This window comes from Cetorhinus maximus, chromosome 17 (genome assembly GCF_964194155.1).
Source record: "Cetorhinus maximus chromosome 17, sCetMax3.hap1.1, whole genome shotgun sequence".
In the NCBI taxonomy this organism is placed as follows: Eukaryota; Metazoa; Chordata; class Chondrichthyes; order Lamniformes; family Cetorhinidae; genus Cetorhinus; species Cetorhinus maximus.
This window is the reverse complement of record NC_135895.1, coordinates 18,568,370-18,580,595: the sequence shown is the minus strand read 5'-3', so window position 1 is coordinate 18,580,595 and position 12,226 is coordinate 18,568,370. Positions and strand designations below refer to the sequence as shown.

The following is a 12,226-nucleotide window of genomic DNA, read 5'->3' as shown; positions in this document are numbered from 1 at the left end:
AGGCCATACTTGGAATATTGCATGCAATTCTGGTCGCCACATTACCAGAAGGATATGGAGCCATTGGAGAGGGTGCAGAGGAGGTTTACCAGGATGCTGCCTGGTCTGGAGGTTATTAGCTACGAGGAGAGGTTGGAGAAACTCGGATTGTTCTCACTAGAGCGACGGAGATTGAGGGGCGACTTGATAGAAGTTTACAAAATTATGAGTGGCATGGACAGAGTAGATAGTCAGAAACTTTTTCCCAGGGTGGAAGACTCAATTACAAGGGGACATAGATTTAAGGTGAGAGGAGAAAACTTTAGAGGAGATGTGCGGGGCAAGTTTTTTACACAGAGGCTAGTGAGTGTCTGGAATTCGCTGCCAGAGGTGGTGGTGGAAGCAGGTACGATAGTGGTGTTTAAGAGGTAGCTTGACAAATACATGAATAGGATGGGAATAGAGGGATATGGACCCCGGAAGTGCAAAATGTTTTAGTTTGACAGGCAATATGATTGGCGCAGGCTTGGAGGGCCTAAGAACCTGTTCCTGTGCTGTACTTTTCTTTGTTCTTTGTTGTTCATATCCTATTTAGGACTATGATAGGATTTAACCAATTACAAGATGGAGGAAACAAGGAATGTTTGGAAATTTGTTTTGAGCATTTTAATTGATGCCTTCGATCAAGTTACCTATTCACAAATAAATCATTTTGAAAACAGTTCGAGTAGTTTGAAGAATGAAGGTACTGCCTAATTTAAGGCATACAAGCCATATAGCTTTAGGTTGAATTCTCTTTCTCTTCTGCATTAGCTGATTTCACCTGGAGTCGCAGTTGAAATGCTAGTAAAGGGACAAATTGGTTCAAGTTCTCATTCCTGATCACTGTATTGTAAACCCTGCTAGAAAGTGTGAATATGTAAGTGTCAGGTTACGATGAGTTTGGGCACATGGAAGATGTTTGCCTGATTGTACAGCCTGCTAAGACTTGCTGAGGAGACATCTTTTTTGATCATGATGTTTGACTTGCGCAGACTCTATCACTGTATTTTGAGTTTCCAAATCAACCTTGTAAGAAATCCATGTAGATGGACTATCTGCTTTTCTGGTATGGAGTATATGCACATTCTTTATTGTTAGGGACTAAGACCTCACTCTGTATATTTTTCTTAAAATATCTAGAGATATGCTCATTGCTATCTCTAAAGATTTTGAACCAAAGACCGAAAATGGCTGAATCTTTGTCTGTCTGTGACCCTGAACAAAATAAGCTACCTGGCAGTATCAGAGAAACTCTCTTAGTTATCCCTGAACCACTAACGACCTTCCATGGGCTGCCCAGACTAAATTCAAATCGAGCTATACAAACGCTATTTGCATTTTCATATCCCAGGCTAGCCAGGCTAGTCTGCTTGTCTGGTAAGACAAAGGGCCCCACAACCTTGATTTCAATTCTTAATGGTTGAGACAGTTAACAATCTCGGGGACCCAGACGAGGGATACATGTCCTTCGTCAAAGACAGCGTGAAGAGGTGGGAGTCATGTGACATGGGTCTCAGGCTTGTGGAACCAATAATATTGCCTTGCTGGACTCCCAAGTCTGCCTACCTTTTTATCATCTGACTAGCAGCCTCACAGACAAGGAGCTCTGGCCCAGATTAGACCCCTGGCCCCATCTACATTACTTCTGCTGGAAGTTCAGTACCATTGCCTACAAGACTGATTCATCTCTGCATGTCAACACCACCAGGAAAATTGAATTATTTAGCATCAGTTTTCAGCTCACCGACCTCCAAGACGGAATTCCTCTTTGGACTTTAATTCTGGACTCTGGAACCCACGTGAAACTGTATTTCTTTTCTCTGTGGTCTCTGCACTGTAAATCTTTTCTCTATCATTCTTTCACTATACGAATACAAAGGAGGCCTGTTTGCAGAGCCATACAGAGAGGAGAAATTAGTGCTGTTTAAATTAACCCCCTCCTGTCCGTAACATTATAAAAACATCCTGATGATATCCAAGAAGCTTTAGTGCAAATTGACAATCAGGGCTAGGGTTTCCCAAGTGTGCACATGTGTATTACTGGAGCTTAACCCAGTTGGAGTTGGGAAGCTTCGAGCTGCTTGCTTCTGCTCAACTGATTAGTGCTCGGCCCAGAGCCCTGTATCTCTCAACATTTATTTTCATACTCGGCCTCAAGCCACAGGCAAGGCAGCTGGTTCCTCCAGGAGCAATGAAAAATGGGAGGGTTGCATTTTTGTATATAAAAATATTTCTTTTAGAAAACCATCTAACGAATCATTTTGTAGCCTGGTTGGTTATGGTGCTGCATCAACTGAAGGCTGGAGTTAAACCCCACCACAAAATTATGAAACTAAATTTAAACAAATTCAAACTGTCACCAGAAAAGTTGACCATGGCTGCTGCATTTTTGTCATCAACAGTGATGACTGCCCCTCAATTCAAGGATGACATCTACTCAGGGTCATGAGAGTCAGCCATGGGTGTTCATGTGACTGAACAGGCCGGTCCTTGACCTCTATATTTTTGGGTACATGGGGCAGGACATCTCATGTGGTAATGGGACCCAGAGTGCAGAATTTGCTTCCTTTTCTTTTCTCTGCCGCCACTCTGTTTCATCATTAAGACATTGTGGCTTGAAGTTTGATGGACAATTTGTCGCCATTCTGAACGATTAGTTGCAAGCAAGCTCGTCCCAGTCATTAATGTCTTTTTGCTGCTGTGCTTCAGGCAGAGGTTCGGTGTGTAGTTGAAGCATTTTCTTCGCCCTACCCTGGAATGTTGGCCATTTGAGAGTTAAGAAACAAGGACCTAGTGGGGGCGATGGTTTCGGCTATCAGAGTTGATTTTGTAGGAGTTTTGCCTGAATGATGTGGAGCTGACTTCATGAAGGACACAAGCTGCTTTTTGACGGCCCTCCCATTGAATCCGGAGGATTGTTGATGGAATTTCTCTGTGCAGGGCTCTGCTCTGTACACTAGGGCTTTTGACTTTTTGAGATCTTTGTTGTCAAGCACCCATTGCTGTAGTTTGTAGAAGGCTAAGCTGGCGCAGCTGATCTAGTGACCTGGATCTCCTAGTCAGTGGCAGCCTTTTGAGAGGGGTGGCTACCAAGGTATGGGAAGTGCTCAACATATCCCAGAGTGTCTCCTTCAACATATATAGGAGGTGGAATCTTTGGCTGACCAGGTGCGGTTTGAAAGGAGTTGCACGTAACTCCGGTCCCACGCAACCTGGGTGACCCTTAATACTCACTGGTAAAGTTATGATAGGCAATAAACACCACCTTGCCCATGTCCCAAAAACAAATATAATAGAATGGAATGACTGACAGTATGCAAACTCCATTACTTTTAAGAAATGAACTCATTTTATGATGCTCCGTTTCGATGAGAACTTGTGATTTTTGAAGTCCCCAACAAGAGTAATGGGGGATTTTATCTGTGCCTGTGTTGGTTATAGTTTCAGTTAGCTACTTTATGTTTAAGAATGAAAGTTGAAGAGTTCATCAATTCTCACATCTTTAATGCTATTGCATTTTTGGTTCAGTAGGTGGCAGTGAGGATACTGTTTGGTTAACTGAGGATTTAATACTGCCATACATCGTAATAACTGTAAACTGAATTACCAAGTAGCTAAAACTGAAAATCAAAGTAATCTTTGTGCGCTTCATAAAATTTGGCCCTTAAGCTTTGATATCTGCTTCATAGGCTGCATAATGGGTCTTAGTGACAATAAAAGAAAAAATAGTGTTTGGTGTTTAAGAGATAACAGACCAAACTGATGGATTTTTTATTATTCTAGTAAACCAGACTGCCATCGTGCTAATTAGCTAATAACATAAAGGATATGATTATGTACAATTTATCAGTATTTTATTATACATTTATCATACATTAGTGACCAATGTGCGCATACATAGGTTTTGGAAAGCATTAGCTGCAGCTTTTGAAAGTTTGCAATTGTTGCTGAAGTAACATTATTAATGTCTTTGACACTGCCTGTAGTAATCAAATTGGACCCAGCTCTAGTTTTGATGTCAGTTAAAACTGACACATCACATGCAGATCAGAGAGAACTTTCCTTTTACCCCTCTCCACTGCAAGTGGAATATCCTACATTTTTCAGATGAAGATGCTGGGGTATATGACTACTTCAGGAACTCCCAGGCATAAGAACTGGAACAAAAATAAAAATACCTGGAAAAACTCTCCTCATCTGCAGAGAGGAACACAGTTAACGTTTCGAGTCCGTATGACTCTTCAACAGAACTAAGGAAAAATAGAAAAGAGGTGAAATATAAGCTGGTTTAAGGGAGGGTGGGACAAGTAAGGCTGGATAGAGGGCCAGTGATAGGTGGAGATGGACAGAAGGACAAAGAGGTGTTGAAGGTGGTGATATTATCTAAGGAATGTGCTAATAGGTGACATTAAGGGTAGAAAGCAGGACGAGCAATACAGCTAGCCCTAGTGGGGGTGGGGTGGGGGGAAGGGATCGAAATAGGCTAAAAGGTAGAGATAAAACAATGGATGGAAATACATTTAAAAATAATGGAAATAGGTGGGAAAAGAAAAATATATAAATTTTTGGGAAAAAAAGGGGGATTGGAAAGGGGTTGGGGATGGAGGAGAGAGTTCATGATCTAAAATTGTTGAACTCAATATTCAGTCCGGAAGGCTGTAAAGTGCCTAGTCGGAAGATGAGGTGCTGTTCCTCCAGTTTGTGTTGAGCTTCACTGGAACGTTGCAGCAGGCCAAGGACGAACATGTGGGCATGAGAGCAGGGTGGAGTGTTGAAATGGCAAGCGAAAGGGAGGTCTGGGTCATGCTTGCGGACACCACTATTTCCATTATTTTTAAATGTATTTCCATCCATTGTTTTATCTCTACCTTTTAGCCTATTTCGATCCCTTCCCCCCATCCCCACTAGGGCTATCTGTACCTTGCTCGTCCTGCTTTCTACCCTTAATGTCACTTATTAGCACATTCCTTAGATAATACCTTCAACACCTCTTTGTCCTTTTGTCTATGACATCTTTTGGCTATCTCCCATCAATCACTGGCCCTCTACCCAGCTTTACTTGTCCCACTCCCCCTTAAACCAGCTTATATTTCACCTCTCTTCTATTTTTCCTTAGTTCTGTTGAAGAGTCATACAGACTCGAAACGTTAACTGTGTTCCTCTCCGCAGATGCTGTCAAACCTGCTGAGTTTTTCCAGGTATTTTTATTTTTGTTTTGGATTTCCAGCATCCGCAGTTTTTTGCTTTTATCATAAGAACTGGAACTTCTGATATGCTCTTTGCATTAAAATAGTGATGCCCACATCCCATGAATGAATTAAAAAAAACATGTGTTAAGTACTGGTAAATTAGTTCAAATATTTTACATAACCATTGAAATATAACCAGGTAAAATGTTGGAAACATGCACTATATGAAATGAAGAAGAAAGAATAGCCTAAAATTATTTTTTGGAAGTTTCTCCCTTTTCTGAAGGCACATCCCTTGCTTGGCATATGGCTTGCCAGGTACCTTGTCTAAATGACTGTTCTGCATATACAACTGAATGTTGACAGATTAGTTAGTGATGGAAGACATCACAGTTAAACCCAAATCTTTTGCAACCCAAGATCAACTCTCGAACACTTTCCATCAGGGCTCACAGGGTGGAAATTAAGACTGGGATCTCTGACTTCTTTTTGCCCCTCCCTAGACCAAGGGCACTAAGGACCACGTCAGCACCTTGTTTTTATCCAGCTGAGATTAGCTGACTAACCCCAGGACATTCTGGCCTAAATTGCATACTATGGGACCAAGTAGCGCCTTTAACAACTGAGCCATTAGGAGAAGTGATAGATTAAGAAATAGCATGTATTGTTATTTGACCTAGTTTATACTTTCTAAAACATTACATTGAGTTCCCAGATGTACTTTCTTTTAAGGTTGCATATCTGATAAATTGCACATGGATGACAATTCAGAAGAACTGCAATTTGATTGACAAATATTGAAATAATGGGAAAATATAAATGTCTAAAGTTGAAACATTGGGTATTAAATATTCTGGAAAAAATTGATTTTTATCAAAGAATTCTTAAGAAAAACTGTCATATCATGAGATTTGCTGCCAAGCCAAACAAACTATCAAGTCAATAACAACATTTGTATTGAGAGGTAGTGATGGTATATAGTGATCTTGAGGCAGTCAGTTAATTTAAGGTGCTTTTGTAAGCAACTTAAGTTTGTTTGGTTGGCTTATGGTTTCATCCAAAGATAAGATTATGAACTGATGGGCAGTTTGAGATATAGTTGTAATTTTCAAATTCTGCACTGCATAATTCTGTTCCCTTTCTCACGGAAAGAAAGTATCCTGCCATTATTCATTCAAAAGGTCATCTACAAATTAATATTTCTAAAAATTAATATCTTATGTAGTTCAGAGAAGCCTAAGCATCTTAGTAAGTGAGCTACTTGGTATCCAACCAATGAGAAGTATTTAATAAATTTAATAGGATGTTGAACTTTGTGGTTCAAACAAAAGAATGAAAGTCCGAGAAAGTCCTACCAAACTGCCATGTAGTGCTCTGATCAAACCACACCCTGAGTACTGACTAATCCTGGTCAGTCACAAATGATCTATCCTAGTACAACCAACAGTGAAGAGATTAGGAACAAGGATAGGCCATGTATCCCCTTAAAACTGTTCTGCAATTCAATTACATTCTAGCTGACCTGCGATCTAACTCCTTATACCTGCCTTTGTCCCATATCCCTCAATACCTTTGGTATTTATCAATCTAAGATTTAAAATTTACACGCACTAGTCTCAGTGGTGAGGTCACACCAGTCCGCAGTGGGGAGGAGTGTCTGAGGGAAGATTGAAGAAAACTTGGACTTTTAGTATTAAAAGGAGGCATCTGAGAAACAATTTTATATACATATAAAATTAAAAATCTGGAAAACTACATCAAATGGAATTATATATAATATATATATATATATATATCAAGCAATTGTATGCTACAATTTGAGGCAGGAGGGCTTTAGGACCTTTCTGAATTGATAGATTAATATGTACCAAAAGAATTTCTTCTTCAGTTGTAAAATGCTGTAAACTTCACTTAAATTGATACGTGTATCCACAAAAGAATAATGGAAATTTACTCCAATTCTCAAATATTCTCTAGCGTCATCTGGCTAGAACTACTGGCAGGTGGAAAGACTCGCCACGGAGGAATGCTGTAAATGAGCTCCAGGATGAGCTGATGACGGTGCGCCTCAGAGGAGCTGAAACGCAGGCTGAGCTGAAAGAAGTAAAGCAACGGATGTTGGAACTTGAAACACAGGTATAAACAGCTGCTACTGGCATTTTTTCCTGAAGTAGAGTTTGCCATACAGTTTTACCTTCAGTAAAAATTTTTTCTGTAATTTTTTCCAATTTTGTTATTTTCCATCCTCGGGTGATGCCACGAGAGGTGACTCACTGACTGAGATGTGCAAGACCATGACTTGTTTCCTGTTCCTTCTGCCTGTTTATCCTTACCCTAGCTGTCGAACCAAGATTGAGAAGTTGCCATTATGGAAATTGAGTTTGGACTCGAGTTTCATGATTCCAACACTTCAGCTCGTGATTATAGTTCACTGTGCCACTGAACTGCATGTTACATTAGAGGAAATACCTTCAAGTTTCACAGAGATTTGAGATGAGTCTAATTGTTGGGTTAGGTGATCACTTTAGGTGTTCTTGCTGCAAAAATATGATAATGTGCAGTTGCTTCCTGCCAGCCTTTACAGATGTCTCTAGTCATTGTTAACATTCTGTATGAGTTACTTTAGACTCACAGGAAATACTGTTGAACTTTGCCTTGCATTTGCAAGTGTCTTACAGTGCAGCTTGACACAAGCACCTGAAAGGTACTTTTTTGTAATATAAACTGAAAATGGAGGTTCTGAAGCATGCCAGAATTTAAAAAAATACTCCTGTATCAGTCAATTTAGTAACTTGATGCTCATTTAATAAGTTTATGATTGGGTTCTGTTTATGCAGACAGTTCAGGAAACATCCCTATTTGGATAAGTGTATAATTTGTTCATTTCATTATGATACGTTAAGCAACATTAATTCAACATTTAATGTGTACCACAACGTAAAAAAGCATTTACACAAAGCATGCTGAGCAGTCTAAAGACTTATAGTTCAGTTGACCAGTGTTTGAGTAAATTACTTCTAATCAAATTACTATTGTTATCATGGGATACAGTTTGATACAGGGTCCACTATTTTACCTCGCTCTTGTTTAACACGATTGAAACAGACCGAGGACCAAAAGAGCTGTAATAGCAAGAAGTAATTCAAACAGACTTTTTGAGTATTTTAAAGTAACTATTCATGAACACTATATTTGTCCAGCAGAGCTTTCTTATTGGATTGAATATACAATTTGAATGATTGGACAAAAGATTTGTAGATCAGAAGTCTTCTATATGCGAAATGGCAGAGGTTCTGCAAGTTGATCGGAAGTTGGTTTCAGCAGGGTATTTTGCCCATGGAGATGGCTGCACTAGCATATGCTTTCAAATGGACCATCTACCTACCTGCCTTGAGATGGGGCAAGAAAATGACTTTTTGTAAAAAAAAACACGAGAATTCTTGAAGAACCATTGATGGAGCACTATCTGTCATGTAAAGTACAGTTCACATTGGTCTAGATTTGGCTGCTCGAATAATGGTGAGATCATCATTATTGCTGGGTAAAACTGGCAACAGCATGTGTCATGCGCATTTGTGCACTTAAGCAAGGAAACCCAGAAAAGTTGCTGTTGGGGATATTCTACTCCTTCACAGGGAATTTTGCAGCCTTTGCCAATTTAATCTGCACTCAAATCACTGTTAAGGTGTGAACATGAATTAACTACACATTGGTCGCACTAAAGATCACTGAAAACCTTAAATCTTGCTGAATCAGGTGTAAAAGTTTTTAAAGGTGTAGTAAGTCATAATTACTGCTGAGCATTCCCTTGAACCATGAAAAATTAATTTTAAAAATATGGGGTCTCATTCCTTCAAATTAATGTTGCAGAAATACATATTAAAATATTTTAAGTTTGTTTTTCTATTTAAGTTTTTCACTTAATCCAGTGTGAATGCCCCAATCTTTATTTTGCCTTCTGTACAATTATTTAAATGTACTTTATATTTCCCTTTTTTATTTCCTGCTTTACTGACTGAGAAGATTCATCAATCTGATTGTTTGCTCAGCCTCCCTGCTGCTTGCCCTGTTCACAGGCGCCACAGATTCCCTGTTGAGGGCACTGAATTCAAACTGATGACAGAAAAAGAGGAAATCTGTGCTCTAGAGTCAGCTAAAACATTGTGGGGATCCTTTTTTTTGAGGTAAACAGTGAGTGCCGTTCTTTCACCACTGAATGCCAAATCCAGGTCATTGGCTTCAACAGTGCCATTGACAGCAGTTACAAATATGTATTTCTCTCAGATGAAGGATTGCGAACAGGCAGCATAGCTAAATGATGTACGTGGGGGAAAGGGAATGTAGATGGCTTCAGAAATGTCAACAACAATCTTCCAGAAAATTTAATTCTCCATGTTTGGAAAACATGAGGAAGGGGAATTATTATTGCTATTACATTGCTATTAGAAAAGTTGATGATGTGAATTTGAAGTTACAGTTTCTAACTCTTGTTTTATTTATCTGTTAACTTATCAAAATATCAGAACCAAATCAGCAGTAACCAGCTATGTCGAGCAGAGAAGGAGTGCAATGGCCTATGTGAGAAGGTGCAATATCTCACAGCCCAGAATAAGGGACTACTCACTCAGTTAAATGAATCTAAACGGAAAATAGCTGAGTTGGACTGCAAGGTAGGCTATATGAAGTATGTCGTATATACCATATATCAAATAATCATGGGTGGAAAAATTTATGCCAACCAACTGTTTTGAGTGCAATTTATCTACAAAGTTCTACGTAAATTTGAGTTTGAAACAGTGAACATTTCAAGGTGTTTGATAAGATATCATAATCAAGCTTGGTGTTTTATTTGAGAAAGTCACGCTCCTAATAGCCCTTTAAAAGAAAGGACATACTAAAAAATGGTATGAATCAGACATTAATGTGAGTTCACTTCCCACTGTGTTAAATTGTGGTTGAATTCAATATATCTGGGAATTTGTAAGCGAACACCAGAAAAAAAATAAGAGGTTTGATGGATTGTCATAAAAGCCAAACTGGATCACTGATGTCCTTCAGGGAAAGGAACCCGTTGCCTCTACCCGGCCAGGCTTGTGCATGACTCCAGACTCTCCGTTACATGATTGACTGTTTATGGCTTCTCAAAGTGTCTTAACTTTAAAGATCCATCGTCTCCACCTCAGGGCAACCAACGATGGGCAGTAAATATTGTCGTGACAGTTTTACTCTCATTGTAAGAGCAAATTTTTTAAAAATTCAAATGTAAACAAGTGTGCATGATTGTACAGAAATTCATTCAAAATGATTTATCTAATTATTGTTACGACAGGTCCCCGGGTGAGGTTCCCCCAATTTGTTATGAACCCGAGCGAGTTACCCCAAATTGTTATGCTCCCAGGTGAGGAGGGATAAACTGGCTCCCTTTCGGTTGGTTGCTACAGAATCACAGTGCAGAAGAGGCCCTTCGGCCCATCAAGTCTGCACCGACACGTGAGAAACATCTGACCTGCCTACCTAATCCCATTTACCAGCACTTGGCCCATATCCTTGAATGTTATGACATGTCAAGTGCTCATCCAGGTACTTTTTAAAGGATGTGAGGCAACCCGCCTCCACCACCCTCCCAGGCAATGCATTCCAGACCGTCACCACCCTCTGAGTAAAAAAGGTTTTCCTCACATCCCCCCTCACCTTGAACTTATGTCCCCTCATGACTGACCCTTCAACTAAGGGGAACAGCTGCTCCCTATCCACCCTGTCCATGCCCCTCATAATCTTGTACACCTTGATCAGGTCGCCCCTCAGTCTTCTCTGCTCCAACGAAAACAACCCAAATCTTTCCAACCTCTCTTCATAACTGAAATGTTTCATCCCAGGCAACATCCTGGTGAATCTCCTCTGCACCCCCTCCAGTGCAATCACATCCTTCCTATAATGTGGCGACCAGAACTGCACACAGTACTCCAGCTGTGGCCTCACCAAGGTTCTATACAACTCCAACATGATCTCCCTACTTTTGTAATCTATGCCTCGATTGATAAAGGCAAGTGCCCCATATGCCTTTTTCACCATCCCACTAAAATGCCAGGTAAGTTTTAAGTTAAAAGCAAAAAACTGCGGATGCTGGAAATCCAAAACAAAAATGAAAATACCTGGAAAAACTCAGCAGGTCTGACAGCATCTGCGGAGAGGAACACAGTTAACGTTTTGAGTCCGTATGACTCTTCAACAGAACTAAGGAAAAATAGAAAAGAGGTGAAATATAAGCTGGTTTAAGTGGGGGTGGGACAGGTAGAGCTGGATAGAGGGCCAGTGATAGGTGGAGATAGCCAAAAGATGTCATAGACAAAGAGGTGTTGAAGGTGGTGATATTATCTAAGGAATGTGCTAATAGGTGACATTAAGGGTAGAAAGCAGGACGAGCAAGGTACAGATAGCACTAGTGGGGGTGGGGTGGGGGGAAGGGATCGAAATAGGCTAAAAGGTAGAGATAAAACAATGGATGGAAATACATTAAAAATAATGGAAATAGGTGGGAAAAGAAAAATCTATATAAATTATTAGAAAAAAGGGGGATCGGAAAGGAGGAGAGAGTTCATGATCTAAAATTGTTGAACTCAATATTCAGTCTGGAAGGCTGTAAATTGCCTAGTCGGAAGATGAGGTGCTGTTCCTCCAGTTTGCGTTGAGCTTCACTGGAACAATGCAGCAGGCCAAGGACAGACATGTGGGCATGAGAGCAGGGTGGAGTGTTGAAATGGCAAGCGACAGTAAGTGTCTGAAAGTGAGGTAGAGGGGCAGAGAGGTGTATCGAGAGAATTTCAGAGCTTAGGGTCTAGGCAGCTGAAGGCACAGCCACCAATGGTGAAGTGATTTAAAACAGCAATGTTCAAGGCCAAAATTAGATGAGAGTAGGCATAATGGATGGTTGTGGAGCTGGAGGAGTTTGCAAAAGCTAGAGTGGGGCAAGACCAGTGAGGGATTTGAAAACAAGGATGCTTGACCAGGAGTGACTG

General features: G+C 40.3%; 1 protein-coding gene across 1 annotated transcript in view; it reads left to right on the top strand.

The window, feature by feature from the left end:
- Window positions 1–12,226, top strand: part of evi5b (ecotropic viral integration site 5b) — a 186,473-nt gene that overhangs the window by 129,803 nt on the left and 44,444 nt on the right. The window contains exons 16-17 of the mRNA XM_078561899.1: window positions 7,188–7,346; window positions 9,734–9,880. Of these exons, the coding sequence (XP_078418025.1) occupies window positions 7,188–7,346; window positions 9,734–9,880 (306 nt within the window). The remainder of the gene's footprint in view (window positions 1–7,187; window positions 7,347–9,733; window positions 9,881–12,226) is intronic.